General features: G+C 39.7%; 1 protein-coding gene across 1 annotated transcript; it reads right to left on the bottom strand.

Moving 5' to 3' along the window:
• Positions 1-10,035: 10,035 nt before the first annotated feature.
• Positions 10,036-15,328, bottom strand: LOC104913250 (serine protease inhibitor Kazal-type 6-like). Its single transcript, XM_010718913.3, has 4 exons — positions 15,128-15,328; positions 13,276-13,295; positions 11,140-11,267; positions 10,036-10,614 (listed from the first exon to the last, which is right to left on the bottom strand). The coding sequence occupies exons 1-4, from the start codon at positions 15,273-15,275 to the stop codon at positions 10,569-10,571; spliced, it is 342 nt and encodes a 113-aa protein (XP_010717215.1). The 5' UTR covers positions 15,276-15,328; the 3' UTR covers positions 10,036-10,568.
• Between the last annotated feature and the right edge of the window lie 1,047 nt (positions 15,329-16,375).

Below are 16,375 nucleotides of genomic sequence, written 5' to 3'. Positions count from 1 at the left end.
CTGCATGAATTGGCATTCATATTTACTGTGACATTACTCATTCATCTCAACTGCAAAGTGGCTTCAGGAAATGCTTCTGTTTAGTTTTTCCTATACAGTTATTGTATCTCCTCATTCTTCTGCTAACTTGAACACAGTTACAGCTACTAAAAAAGAAGGCTGCAGGAGCATCTACTGTCTAAACTGTCTTACCAATAGCCTGGCTACCATAGCATATTGCACTCCTATAAGTTTTTTTAATAGGAGAAAAAAAAAAAATAAAACAACAACTTACAGTAGAAGAATGATTAGTGGCAGAAATGTATGAAGAATAGTCTCCATATTTAAGCTAAGTTGGGAAAGGGAAGGGATGGATTGAGCATAATACAATTAACATTGGAACAGACCCTCTTCTTGGCAAGAAGTGTGAGTTTTGGATTTGTCAGCAACAGCATCCAAACATTTTGTCCTCCAAATATAAGGAAAGTAAGTGAGCCTTCCAACAGAAAACCAAAGTAAAAAAGAAAACAGTAGTCCGTTCAGCAGAAGGATGAAAATCTGATAGTTTTTAGTAGCACTGAGAATGCCAGTAGCAGAAGAACACCAGATGCACTCAGTTGAATTAAGGAATTTGGATAGAGCAGTTTGTTTATAAGAGGGTTCAGATGATAGTAAAAACAACTGAAGTGTGCGAAAGGTTAGGTGGCTGTAAGATTGTAAAAACCAAAACACCATTTTTTTCTTGGAAGAAACCCGACAACTTCTCACACAGATCAGTAGTATGTTGATCTTTGGAATTAGTTCATTGGCTCTGTTTCTATCTACTGTTACATTTCAGAAGTTCTGAAATTTGAGATACTTAATTATACTTAAACAAGAACCAAAAGTAAAACATTTAGGAAACAGAAGTAGTAGGCTAACATCAATTAAAAAAGTAATTTTCTGGTTTTGATCTAATTTAGAATGAGATAGCGTGCTACGTTACTGAGAAGTTTACATAGTTAAGAGGATACTGTTACTTAAACTAATTTTAGAGCATTCACTTTGCTTACTTTTATCCAGAGTGTTGAGACCTCTCATTTAGAGCTGAGGGATACTGTTCAGACATGCATATCACAAGTCCCCGTTTTAGGAAAGTTTTGTTATCTTGTTATTTAATAAGACTCTCAGTACTTACTGGTCTCCCAAAAGATATTTCTAACCTTGAGTTTTCTGGGATATTTTCCATTCCATATTAATTTTCTAAGATACTTTTCATCTCAATTTATGTCAGAATTAAGAACTAACCACACACAAAGTAGCTAACAAAGACTAAAAGATTCTAGGGAACAACTATCAAATATCCCCATAGTCACAATCAGAAACTACAAACTGAGAAAATCTTTAAAAGCAATGTACTCTCTGTATCTACAGCTCCTAATTAACAACTTATGTAACGCTTTTCCCATATCTGGTCTTTTCTCTGCTAACACAGTTTCTAGAAATTTTCTTCACCATCCCAAACTCTAAGATATCCTACTTCCTTTCCAGAAACTTTTCTTCGTCTTTTATAAAAATGTCTAATGAGTTTCACCTGCATCACTGAGTCAACAGACAGTGTTTTGCTTCTCTCTCCACAGCTGATAACTGCAGAAAGTGAATCGATAGGATTCTGACATAGACTACCTCTTATTTGTCAGTAATACTCTCACCCAGATTTAATTTCTACCCCCGCATTTCATGCTGTAAATCTCCATTTGAAGCACTGAGGTTCATCCACAGGAGAAAGTATCTGTCTACTCTTATTTGGACCCTTCAGAACTGTAATTACATTTTAATAAATTGGTAGACCTGGGAGATCATATGCTGCCAAGGTGTTGTGGCTGCACAGAATGCAATTGTCTTGTCCTCCCCAATAATAAGTCACGCAGAACTGTCCTCTGCTGCTGCCTTTGACTGTCTAGCTCCCCAGTGAGCTCAGAATAATAATTTATCTGCTTTGGTTGCTTGAAAATATAGAAGCTTTGGTTAGAAATTCACATAAACTGGTGGAAAGGCATATTTGGTTTGAGTTGGTTTGTGAAGGATTACAGGGAGTCCTTTGTAGAATGTGTTGTGGCACTGGAAGGTGGGATCTGCTGACAGCCAACAAGTGCACCTCTGCTCTCCTTTAAAAGGTTGCAGTCTGTTGCAACAACAGACTTAAGAGGTTGTGCTGCAGGGCAGAATTGCAAAACAAAAACATCTTCCAGAAATAGCATGAAGTCTTAATACAGTATATAACAAAAAATCAAATAGTATAGCATCTCTGTGTCTGACTCTTCCCTCATGCAAGTGTGGACTAAAGGAACTGGTACAGATGGTGTTTTGTGATATCAAATATTTACAAAGGATGCAAAAGAAACCTTGTCCTCCTTTGAGCTTCTGATTTTTTCTCCTGCTCAGACAGGAAAGTTACAGTAAGTGTTGGACTTAAAAGGGAGCTATAGTTAAATGTATTTTTGGACTTGAGTGACGGGCATAAATTCCCATTCCCCTGCTGCAAATTAGGTAGGGATGGATTGGGGCAGGGAGCTCAGGGGCTTCTAAACAAGAATTAAACGTTGGTCCTGCTTGTTTGTAAGAGCCAGGAGAGAGTTGGCCAGAGGAAGCTATAACTCAGCTTTTTTTAGGAACAGGGATGGAACTCCTCTGCTTTGTCATTCCCCTGCTGGGGAGGAAGCAAGTCCTTCCCTAACAGCATCCTCCTGTAAAGTTGCAGTTAAATCTATGAAAGTAAATGTATCTTCAGTCCTTGCAGTGCTGGGCTTGTCCACTGCAGGAGTGGAAACTAGCCACAGCCTGGAGAATCCTACAGTGAATACAAATCCATCAATACAGTGAAACAAATCCATCCTTTTCTTGTGCTCTATGTCACACAAAATCATCTTCTTCTCAGCTCTGCTTAAAGAGGACTGAGGTTAGGAGGTGTTAGGCGAGCACTGGATGTGCTGTGCTTCTCCCAGAAGATGGCACCTCAGTGGTGTGAATGGGAAAGCAGCCTTCCCTGTGCCCACATGGCACCTCTGCCTTTAGGGGCTGCTTCTGGGAGGTCTGAAGGAGCATAGTTGCAGCTTAGCCAAGAGAGACATTTACCTTTGGACATGAGATACTAGAGCTGTTATGCTTGCAGCTGATGTCATCTCGCTTTTTGTTCTGGAAGAAAGTATATAGGCCTAACAGGGGGACAGCTTCATAACTAGTGATGCCTGTGACCATCTTGTGCTGGAATTTTATATTCCAAGCAATGAGGGAAAGTTGTTTTCAGATTTTACATGTTTACCTACATGTGTTTGTTTGTGTCTCAATAGTTTAATACAACACGTGTCGCATAGAATTGGATGTTCTTCCAAACATCACCTTATGGGGATGGTACTAACATTTGTTATGTTAGCTCCTGTAACTCATATATAAAAAAGTTTTGCATTATTATAAATTGCCCAAACTATCAAAGCATTCTCATTCTGTAAGATGAAAGTTCAGAAGCTTACTGAGTGCTTATGAACTGTTTAAAGATGGAGAGATGCACAGTGTGGATTTGAATTTGATTAAACCTTTCTATTGAGTGATTCCAGTGGGAGGTTATTACTGCCTCAGTTTCCCCATTCCTCAAGGAAATGAATGCCAGAATTCAAATACTACCAAATTTTAATTTTTTGTTTATGGTCTATTTATTTATTATCTGCAAAACAGCAAATTTTTCTTCTTGAATGATTCTTGCAAGGAAGTTTGAAATATTTGCAACTGAGAAAAGGGGGAAAACCTGCCATATATGTATATGTGTGTACTTATACATATTATATTTATGTATATGGAATTTAGTCCAAAAACAGTCAAAAGTGTTCAAGTACATTAGCACAGACAGGGGTGATAATTTTGAATAATATTCTCTGAATAATATCGGAATTCATTTCATTTAAATTCACTTAAATATATATATATTTTTACATTCATTTTGCCTCTTTTGCCTTGGAGAAAAAAGGTAAGACAACCATTAGAGCTGTCATAGTGACAGATGAAACATGGAAGTCAGAATTCAACAGAAAAGGACTGACCATAATGAACTCCTTGCTACAGAAATGGTCGGCATAAGAAACCTCAGCAAGGCCTATCAGGCAGGTCTGTGTGTCTCACATTTCTTACATAATTGTGTCTCACAATTATGATGACTTTTTATTTTGGCTTGTTTTGCTTTTCATAACAGATACATATTTTTCTGCATGAAGAATACTTGTTAAATTCAGAGTATCCTGTCTCTTGTAAGTGAATATATAGAATCCTATAAGCATTGTTTTCCAGTGAGAAAATAAATCTGTACTTCCTCAGTCGTCAGTTTCTTTTCCTCTTTTAACAGCGTAGGACAAGAATTCAGATCCATAACATGTATAAACAAAAATGTATGTGGTGAAAATCAAATACATTAATAGCAGAAAATATTTCAAATGGATATGAGGTCCTGCACTAAAATGAGAAGCTATGCACTGACATATAACATAGCCGGTGTGTTCTCTTGAAATAACCAAACTTCACTATATTTTGGTGGTGGCATTTTGTTTACCAGTTCTCTTTGCAAGCACAAGTTAGTCTTACAAAGTGAGATGTTGTGATCTTAAGATAAAACAGCTTAAAATGTCTTCTGTGTATATTGTCTATGCTTGGGACACTAAAGGCCTGCTTCCCCCTGCCCTGAATATGTATTATTATTAAAAGATTGAGAAACCCTGAATAATTGTTGTAATTGGAAACGCTCAACAAGCATGAGATAACCTTTGAGCAATTTGTTGTAAACAGCCTGAGCAGTATCACACTATTTTTAGGGCAGGGTGAGAATCCAGCTCTCCAGGCTGACCAGACACTGATACTACCATAATGAAGCCTGTTGAATTATGTTCCATTATACTTCACCATTCAGTCATCTGGTATTATCTTCTGTTCAGAGACGTGGAATTCTGGTATGATCTAAAGAATGCTTTATGCAATAACAACTATGGAATACAGCTGGCAATTTTTCATGTTGCCACTGATGCCTTTAAGAAGGTAATTGATAGTGTAGGAGTCAGGAGGCCTGGATTTTGGTTCTGGCTCAGCTGCACACCTCTGGTATCTATGATTGAGGAGACTACATTCCCCCTCCACAGTTTGCCTTCCAGGTCAATCTCTGAGATATCCGGGGCAGCGCCCATTTCTTACATTGAGCATGTAGATCAACAGTGCTCCTCATCCTCTGTACTCAGATATGTCCTACCTGCAGCCCACAGGCCACGTGTGACCCAGCCCCGCTGGCAGTGCAGCCATGCCCTGCCCCACACCATCATGAGGTGGCTGTGCCCCACCGAATGGCCCGGCCCTGCAGCACCCACAGGGCAGCAGTGTGCTACGAACCCCGGCTGGGCTGGAACCGGGCATGGGATGCACTGTGGTGCCAGCTCAAGTGATATCAATATCTACGTTTGTGAGCAACTCTTTTGGAGGATGAAGTACAGGAAAAGTTATCATTTCCATGGAAACATATAGGAGGCATTACTTTTGGAGTGACCTACAAATGCACAGCCCGAGACAATTCCTTTTCACTCAATGCAGCCCGGGCAAGCGAAAAGTTTGGACATCCATGACTTACTTGCTACAACAATGACAGTAAAACAGTATTAGAAAATACAGTTTGGGCTTTATGGACAAGCGAAGTAGTTTTATTATAGCACTATCATTCTCTTTTCCAGGAATCCAAACCATCTGATTTTCAGGCCCATATTTCATTACCTCTTGTAACAGAAGGAAAAAACAAAGCATAAAAAGATCTTACTGTGAAGCTTCTACCTTCTCCTCCCCGTATGTATAAAGATACATCAATGATACATGAGTTCCTTTTCAGCAGGGTTTTGAAAACTTATATGCTCTTTTAGTGCAAGGACATGTGCTCTATTTTTGCATTCTATGCCAATATCTGGCTGCCCATGTTTTATTTCAAGCAAACAGGATCTGAGCATGTTTCATCAGCTCACTCAAGCTATGTACATTTTTTCTTCCCCATATTTCTATGTCATTGCTCCATTGCACAAGCTTGACTGTCCAGATTGTCTGGCTGCTTCAGCATTTATTTTCAGATGTCATTTACAGCAGTATGCAAATTCTTTGGTCTGGTATGTGGCAAAAGCTGATATGGTTCTCAGTGTTATCTGCAGCTATGGGCCACCACGTGTTGCTAGCAGAAGGAGATAAAGGGCACAAACATGCCACGTTGGAGAGTGTTGCTCTCAGATGCTCTCTGCTACTGTTTCTTGTCAGAATTGATCAGAAAAGAATTAGAGTTCCAGAGGTCTGTGGTGGATGTACATACTGTGCATTTTAGGCCTTCAAACCTAACAAGGTTCTGTCACCCCTGTGAATGTGCATTGGCTGTATAGGAAACTTGGTTCACACACAAAGTTGCTTAAAAACTTGAATATACTAAAGCAGGTGATGTGAATATTCACTTTGGCTGTAGCAGGCCAAGCTAAAGACAGAAGACATCCCTCAAATTGTCTGCTGGGTTTTTTGTCATTGTGATAAAAAATTGGAGTTTGACTCTGTTTACTCACTGTGATCTTTCTCAGCCAAGACACAGTCATAGCAAGATGATCTGTCCTGAGAAACTTCGAGGCTGACTGTCGAAAGCCAGAAGCCCTTGAGCTCTGAGAAACTTTTGCTTCACTCATCTGCATTCCTGCTGCCTCATTGCTGGGGCCTGGTTTCCGACAATCAAAATGCACAGCAGTGCTGGTTTTAGTCCCTGTGCTAGAATAGGCAGAACAGTTTTCTACTAACATCCTCCATTTTTCCTTCTCATTCAATACAAAGAGAATTAGGTTACTTACCTTTCTCATCTTACATATTTTAACTCCAGCTGATGAGAAATAACACGTTGGCAGATTTTTTTGTTGCCATTGATTTATCTTTAGTTTCACTATCTGCCTACACGCACATGCTTCATACATATCTTACTCCAAAAAACAACAGGCAGGGCTGTCTGACTGGCATCTTTCACTAGTCAATGCATTCAGACCTTAAGTCTCACTGTTCTCATGCCAGAAATGGGCACCTGTGGCCCTAACAACAACTCCTCCTTAGAACAGGTGTACAATTCAGCTCTTCACCAGCAGCATATCTAATTAATGTACTCATGTGAGCAGTCTGGCTAAAGGAGAATGAACGGAAGCATTAAAAGAACATGAATACTCTCATGGCCCAATGGAGGTATTTTTCTAGTCAGTTATCTTAACTGCAATTTCAAGACAAGGCAACTTAAAAAATAATTCAATATTAGGTGATGTTCCTATCTTTGGCCGGAGGGCCAAATAATAATAATAATAATAATAATAAAACACTAAAGCCCATTTACTCCAGTGTTTTCATAATATATGCCACCATTGCAGTGATGTCCAAAGACTGTGGGAAGGCAGTCATGAAAATCACTAAAAGGTCCATATTCCTCTGTTCCTATTAGAATTACAAGGATTTCCAGCCTCTTCTATTTTGTAGAGAAAATAAATAGATGCCATTTGTACCTAGCTCTTGCTCCTGAAGATGATGCTCTCAACCACTTTTCTCCCTACACACCACACAAGAAGTCTGAGTTTGTTGAGAAGAATACGCCAAGCAGAAACACACTGGGAGGTGCCATGAAGAGAGTGACCACACTCCTAATGCTGAGAGCTTACTGTTCCTCACATAAGCCACTTGTGTGATCCAGCATTCACAGCAGCAGTTCATCCCTTGACACATGAAGTTGCTAATTAATCTTGACTGCACTTTCAAAGAGAAGGGGACTGTGGTCTGCTCGGAAACCCTTCATCCATCTTCATTAGTCCGAATGTTTAAGTTTCCAGTTTTATCCTGGCACTTGGCTCAGACTGTTGATCTAAACTGATAACCTCAATAGGACATCAAAATGAGTATCTTCTGCTTATGCGTCACTTAGAAAATAACATGTCGATTTTCTCCCTTCTGAAAGATGAGAGTTAAAGCCAAGGTCACAGTTAGCCCAACATCAGTCTTAATGACGTTTGAATTATACAGAGGGATGAGAAGGTTCTTAATGTACTACGAGTACCACTGTCCCTTAGAAATGAGTCTGAAGCCTCCCACAGAGGGGAATAAACACCACTCTTGTTCTGTGATTTCAGGGGACACAGCAGTGAATGGGAATAGCATATAATAATGCTGACCAGGATTTCTGTGTGTTCAGTAGTTAGTGTTACCAGGATAGGTAATGCTTTAGGGAAATGGAGAATCAGAAAGAGGAAGAACTTTGTTAAATTTACTCATTTTTTAGAAGTATTTGACATAAAATGCGGAGTATTTTCATTTCATGCTGTTTTCTTGGTTGGAATATACTTTGGAATATACATTTTTCTAGAGTTACGTGCTTCAACATTTCATTACTCCTCATTTTTTCCTTTTTATTTCTTTTCTTTTTTTTGCTTGTTTTTCCAGCTTTATCTTTCTTTTGGTTGTTCATGGCCAAGGTCATCAAGTGCGTACAGCTCTTACTGTTGTTGAGCTTTTAAATTTCTTTTCCCAAAAAGACACCGTTAATGTTTTGTATTCTGAATTCTATGAGTACTAAGAGTCTCCTCCTAAAGAGCTGTTGAGTATCTGAAAGGGAGCAGATGTATAAGAAAGAGAATAGATCTTTGGGACTCCTTGGGATTAAGACCCCCTACATACCACATACTGTTCTGTGTGATGTTTTCATCTCTGCAGTTGAGAGCCAAAATCAGGAAAAAAAAGAAGTACTGAATTTCAAATCCATTTTGACCCCTGCCAGTTACTTAGCTATAGTCAGCAAAATCAACATCAAATACCAGAAGATTTGTATCCGATGTACTGAATATAATTAGTTTTAAAATGGTTCAACCAGTTCATATTATAAAACAAACTAAAGACTGGAATTGCATATGCATGTAGCAGCAAATTAAATGGAGCCTCTCTCCTGTGGAGGACAGCAAGTCTGCATATCAGCTAATTTCATAGCATATCTGTGCTATGAAATCTCTTTTGCCTTCCAGAACAAGGTGCCTTCATGTAGTTTCCTGTCTGACAGTGATCTCTAGCCTTCCAGTATGTGCCTGAGAAGTGTTGGGAAGAATTGTGATCCAAGACAATCATGCCAGGGCCAAGATAGATATTTCAAAATAAAGATGATGGAATCTCAGTTCTCACAGCTGGGTTCTGGCATGGTTTAATTCTATGGTAAAGTACTGACATGTGAAAGACCATCTCTTTGGTCATTTTCAGTATCACATAATTTCAAGTATCCTCTTTTCCTGTACAAAGCATGAGGATGATGTTCTCAGCTCTGCCAGGACAAGTGGCAGATACATAATGGACCAACAAATCCTCTCAGTCCTTCTGTGTCGGAATGCTGTCTGCCTGGTACTAAAGCGCCTTTCAGCCAGCAGTGGGGTGGCTCAGCTTTCTGGTATCTCATCTTCAAAGGCAAGGACAGAAGTTTCCTTTCTGATTTTATGCTCCTTTAAAGTATGAGTCTTACATTCCAGTTCCAAAGTTTTCTTCAGATGTAATCCCAGTAAATTCATTCATTAATAAGCTTTTAATTGAGGAAAACGTTCTCCCTTGGCTGACTATTTAAGTGTCAAAGACATAGAGCAGCTTAATAACGAAGATAATACGGACATAATAGTCGAACATAATTTTCTTCAGGTCTGAGAGCAGCCAATTTATCAGAAATTAAAAGACTCATTCATAGATCACATTACTGGATTTAACAGAGACACTGCCACAAGGCTTATACAGTCCTGCGAATTTGTGGATTTGTCTCATTTGAAGGAAAAAGTGGGCCTGATTGCAGGGTAAATTTCAATAACATGGGGCCATCTAGTGTGTCTTGCTAATATTACAACAACTGCCTTGAGCTCTTTGCTCTGCCAGCACACTGCCTCTGGCTCCTGCTCTGTAACTATTTTCTGTAACTCCAAGTCTCATTTGTGAATAACTGATATAACGAATTTATTCTCTAGAGAGGTCACCACAGACAAAAAGAAAAGAGCCTGCATTTGTTTTAATAAACATGCAACCTAAGAAGTTACACAATGTATGTGAATCACAATTGTACAAAGTCAAAAGAAAAACGAGAATTAAAAATTTAGCTACAAAACTGGAGGAGTCCGAGCGCTTCATAAAGAAGCTGAAGCTTTCAAAAGGAAGTATGTGAAAAGAGCAAGTGGAAGCGAGCTCCAGCAAGGAACACTGAGCAATGCCTGCAGGTGGCAATGTAGGGATTTGAACTTTCACTATGGAGGCAAATACATAACGCAGTGCTCACGTGAAAACCAATCTGCTACAGAAAGAGGAATGCTTATGGGTATCCTGAGGAAGATTTGCAGGGATAACAGATGTGTCAGTCCCTGCACTCCGGAGCAGGGAGGAGCAGGAGACATCAGAGCACAGCTGAAAGGTGTACATGGAGATTTGTTCACTTTTATTAGTACAGGATGAATGAAATTAAATTAGGAGATCATGATAAGGCAGTGTAAAGCTGTTCTTGGCATTCTTCTCTGTCATGCAGAATTATTTCAGCACACACCTGCTTGCTTCATATGTAAGGCTCCTCTGCTCTTCCTGCAAAGGAAAGGAAAGACAGTAAACTTTCCATTGTGGACTAAAATCTCTTTGAAGTTCTCAGCCAACAATTTGCTAACAGAAAAGACACTGTGAACATTTGCATCAGGCAAGAAGACACTGATCTGTAAAGCTTTTTCCTTTAAAAATGCTGTATTGAATACATAAGAAGTAAGAAAGCTCTGACATTTCTGATATTTCCAATATAAAAATATTTCCAATATTAGAAATTCCACATTTGAATTCTGATATCACCCAATTTGGTGCCTTGTTAGCCCAGTGCTGTTCATTGGACTCTTGTCTATTCCACTTCCAGTTTCTGCTGGAGCAGGAAGCTGCTCCCACAAATACCAAAGACACCTCTTTGGATTAATTGGGCTTATTGGGGGGGAGAAGCAGTTACTCTGTAAAGGTTAAGCAAAGAAACAGAGGAGTAGAGACCCTGGACAAAATGAAGTGGAAATACCAGATAGCTCATCTCAGATTTGAGCTAATTCAGAAGTCATTACTCAGTATCTTACTTACAGGACTGCCTTGCAGAAAGAACATTTGTTGTTGTATGTTTTCCCATCAGAGCCACAAAAAGGTTCGTAGAGCTTTTCGCAATAAATAGGTCTTCCTCTCTCTAACCTCCTGTATTCACTGCAGTCTACCTGCAAATACAATAACATTTTTGTTGGACTAAGCCTTTCTCACATTCATCATTCACGTACAGAAACAATGATAGACAAGATCTCTGGGCAAGGCTATCAGCTGCTGTAGAGCAGCAGTCAGTGGAGCTCCACCATCTGCACTAGCTGAGCCCAAGCCACAAAAAAGAAATGTATGATGGCAGGTATTGAGCACCTTTGGGAACTCTGCTGTCTACCTGAATAAAAAAAGGGAAATAATATAGCTCATTTTCCATTTACAAATGTTGAGTCTTAATATGTATTTTCTCCATGCTTGCAGTTGTCAGTAAATTAAAGTAAGATTATTTTTCAAAGATGTGAAGGTTTTCTGTCTCTATTCCACAAACACAACTTTTCACAATGGTGATGAGATCCAGCAGAATTAGACAAAGTCCTGTGTAAATGAAAAGAAACTGCTGAAAGGCTCTCTCTCATCTGACAGTGGGACTGTATTTGTTATAGAAGTATACATAGAGAAGTGGGAGTACGAACTAATAAAAGAAATCCCTGAAAGAGCTCCTGTCCTCTTTCTGGAGCTCAGTCTTCTTTTGTGAAATGAATGTCATTCCTGCTATTTGTCAGCTGAGGAGTTTCTTGTATAGTTCACATATTCTATTCAATGTATTATTTGTTATCCTTGAAAGCTTGGAGTTTGCTCGCCTAGGAAATCACCTTTCATTTTATGTGCTGCTGCAGCTAATATTGGCTCAGCTCTGCTCACTGCCAGTCTTGTGAGAATTTGAAACATTAGTCTTTGCAGGGAGGCTATGACTGGAGCTTGTTCTTACTGAATATCTATCAAAAATATCTATTACACACGTAAGCATTTAAAATAGAACCTGGCTTTGCTGATGTCTTTTTGTGGCCCCTTTTTTTTACCCTTCATCCCATCTCTTAGTGAAGGAATATTACTCCAACCAAGACCTGGAGCTTATTGCAGGTTGTATGACTATTTTTGTGACAGTTGTTGTCCAGGGGCTGCATGTGAGTGAGGAGCAATGAGCCTTGTGTGTCAGCTCCTTCAGCAGCCTGTGCTGTGGCTGCAGTGATGATCAGCAAATTGAGAGGGCTCCCCTGGCAAAAGGGTCATTAACCAATTACTTCCCGAGATAGTCTGGGCTCAAACCCATTGCCCCTTAAGAGAAGCCCATGAGATACTGGTTTATCCAGTCTTTTCCTTTGGTTGGTCACTTCTCTCTCCTCCAATGCACGTCAAATACTGGCCCCAGTCAAAGGAGGAGATCAGAGACCTACTGGACATCAGCCTTCTACCACATAACCCAGCAAAGGCAATGGCATGGGAGGGAATCCATAGCTCACAATTTTCAATATAAGGCTGCTTAATTGCTAGCCTGTGGGTGGTGAAGGTCAGATAACAAAACAAGCTAGAAACAAAATGGGTTTTCCTTCTATCTACATAACAGTTGGTAAAATGGAAAAGTGGAACAGGCTCCTCCTGGAAAAGACGTGTGCCTTAGCCTGGGTTCCAGCGTCAGAGGCTGTGTGTGCTGTGCTGGTAAGAGTGTGTGAATTTCCACACATCACTGCTGTTCACTGCAGTCCCCAGTGAACTCTTTCCTCACTTGAGGAAGGAGTTTTACTGCTTAGTGCCACATTTATCTCAGAGGGTGACTCCAGGATGGATAATCCAGTGCAGACAGCGGTTAATTAAAATTTTAGATATGCAATTTAGGATCTGAAAGTTACCAAGTAAGCCTTACAACATTGTCACCAGATAAATATAAAAAATCCTTATTTTTCTGGCTTACAATTTTGCCTTGATATTTCTTGCCCAGAGCGAGTGATACACAGCTACATCTGGAAACTGTCAGAGCGACTGAATGGAAGCCACATATCTCAGCCTTGGGGATTTCTTTTTGACTTTGGCAGCAATTGGTTAATGTGTTTTTTTTCCGACCTCATTGATCCTGGTGTGCTATCACTACAAACTATATATTTTTATCCAGAAATAAAGAAGAAAGTGACTCACCTCCTCCTTTTGGGCAGCATCTGCAATATAAACAGAATCACAAAAGATGAAATAAAAGAACACTGTTGTTGAATATTCATTTTGCACCTGCCCTCATTAGCACCAGCCCTTCCAGCAACTCCACCTCTCCTGCTTTCTTGAAAGTAAATACTTACAGAGTTCTTCAGTGTTGAATAAGTTGCCTGTGTCAGGACTTATCCAACAAGTAGATATCGTTGCCTTGTTTACCTTAGGAATCAGTGTCAGCAGCTTGCACAGCCTTTGCTATTTGGGGATTGGAGTCTATTGTTCCCCTTTTCATCAGAGAAAGACTAAAGAATCAGGAGTTATTATTATGTCAAATGGCTCATGTTCTGTGGATGAACTAGTTGGGCACGACTGGGTTTTAATTCCTAGGTCTTCCAAAAAACTCAAGTGATGGTAAGCAAGGCACGCATTCCATATATTATTTATTTTTTCTGTTTATAATGAGGATAATAACTATTGAAACATAATCTAGATTATGATGATAATGAAATTTGGATCATAGTACCAGTTTAAAAATGTGTTTTCCCTTACCTTTGGAAGGAGTGTTTCCTATTCCATATACACATCGCACCCAATATAATACAGCCCTGATTTCAGGTGGGGCTTCAAAAAGCTCCTTCAAAACACCTGTTCAATGTTAATTACACCTCCCAGAAAGTAGCCAAATAACATTGGCATGTCTCCACTGTGGTGACACATTCATAACTTTCTTTAGGAATGTATTTTGTTCTTCTCCTGTCCTGTGACTGTCATTCTATGGCTTCAAAAGGATAAAAGTAAGACAAAGGCTTTTTGTACAGAAGGAGCAGTATGCAATATGCTATAAAGAGCAATACAGGCACTAACCCTTGTTTTTGTAATTAAATGCATGCAGCTGATCTGGATCTTTAAAGGTAGGCAGCTTTCCACTGAACTTCGCTTCCATCAAACTGCCTACGTCTTCTGATTAAACAGTCATCCAAGGTAAAGAAAACTGGCATAAGTTACACAGTACATCAAAAAAGATCTGGTTCATAAAGTATCGATCCATAAAGTTTTGAAGTAGGTAAGATAAACTAGAATGTCTAAGGAAGGGATTTGCTGGAGTTCTTATGGGAGCAATGTTTGCTGCTGCTGCTGCAGTGAATGAAGCAGTCTGAAAGCATATTTCTCATTAAAAAAACATTAACATTAATAATGCCATTGGGCATCTATTCTAATAGCAAATAAGATTTGCATTCCTTTCAGTTATTCTAAGTGTGCTTATTTACTTATTATTCTCTCTCTCTCCTTTTTTTTTTTTTTTTAATATATTGCAAGTTTGTGTTCTTGAACTGAACTATCAAGTGAAGGTTCAAGAAATTCCTCTCAGCTCTGTATTTTATGATAGAGTAACTTGTGCCTCAAAGCAATCTCCAGTAAACTAACCCCACAAAGAGGCTGCTCACAGCATATTCTATGGCTGGTGCATAATCACCTATCTCCTGCTTGCTCAGTTTGGCAGAAGAAGGATCTCATTAGCTCCAAGCAACCCACTCAGATTGAAGAAGAAAATGAGTAGGTAAAAAACCTGTTTGAGTTCGGAGGCTTTACAGATCACCTTTTAGTTACAGTGCAGAACGCAGCTCTGATTCACACAGCTGTCAAGGAATAGGTTTCATTTACACAAGTTGGCAACTGCAAAACTGCTGAAATGTTGCTTGTAAATGGTGCATGAGCATAAAATTTCACTTGCCTTCTGCCACACAAGCCCAGCAACCACCGCTATCTATCCTAGCAGATCAAGAATTTTCGGTAATAAAGCATTATAACTATAGCATGTTAACCAATTAAAAATGTTACTCACTTGCTAAGCAAAGAACCGCCAGGGCGAGAAGCACAAAAACACCTGTTATCTTCATGGCAGACATGGGTTCTCGACCTGTTTCACAGTCAGTCTGTGCTCTAAGTATTCCAGTACAATCAGGTATCTGCTTGTGCATCTGTGAGTGCATATATATACACACACACACCAAGAGCAGAAACCCCGATGATGAAATCCTCCTAACAGAAGGTAATTAGAAGAAGGTGTTGCCCATGGGTAGTGGCAGTAAGAATGTCTTCTGTACAGCATGAAGGTCATAAGTACAGGGCAAAGATGAGAGTCACATCACGGATTGTGTTGATAAAGGACATGTATTGTATTTTGGCTAATCCCCTTGCCTAATTAACTGTTCCATCTCCATTAGCAAGTTTGAAGAGTGACTCAGTAAGGTGGTTACTTACTGCTGATCTGCTATTGCCATATTCACCCTTACAGCTGAATGTAGTTCCCACGGCAAAAAAAAAAAAGAAGTAATTTCTACTGTGTGTGTTCCAAAAGACTGATACGAGAGTAGCTGAAATGTTTATTTCCTATTCTCTTGAAATTTTGGAGGCCCTTGTTGCTAGCTGTGGGTAAATCTGATGCTGGTTAGTACGGCCATGTTCTGAGTCCTTCCAAACAAGTCTTCTGTTGATTGGAGAAGTGTATGTTTTGTGTGGATATGCACTCACCTTCACACACAGCACAGGTAGGATCCCCACATCTGCCTTCAGAGTTCCACTAGTCTGGGGATCAGTAAAACAAGGAGCAAAGATACTGTAGTACCTAGCCTTGCAAAGAGAAGTGATGAGTTCACAGAATCTCCACGTCCAGCTGAATTGCTCCCTGGTTTGCTGCAGTGGGATGTGCAGAAGGTCCCTCTCCCTGCTCATCCTTTCCTTTGTTGACCGTTCCAGCTCAATGGCAGTCATGTGCAGCATTCTTTAAACAAATCATCATACCAGTGTGTTGGTGACTTAATCAACTTTTGTAATACAGAGGAGGGGTAGCAAAAAATGGAGATCTCAGAGTTGAATATTTATTTTCATGAAGGAAAGGTTGGAAAAGATCTACAAGATCATCCTGTCCAACCATCCACCTATCACCAATAGTTCTCACTAAACCATGTCCCTCAACACAATGTCCAAGCATTCCTTGAACACCTCCAGTGTTGGTGACTTCACCACCTCCCTGGGCAGCCCATTCCAGTGCCTGACCACTGTTTCAGAAAGGTAGTATTTCCTAACATCC

Source organism: Meleagris gallopavo, chromosome 15 (genome assembly GCF_905368555.1).
Source record: "Meleagris gallopavo chromosome 15, MGAL_WU_HG_1.1, whole genome shotgun sequence".
NCBI classification, from domain to species: Eukaryota; Metazoa; Chordata; class Aves; order Galliformes; family Phasianidae; genus Meleagris; species Meleagris gallopavo.
This window is presented reverse-complemented; position numbering and strand designations above follow the sequence as displayed.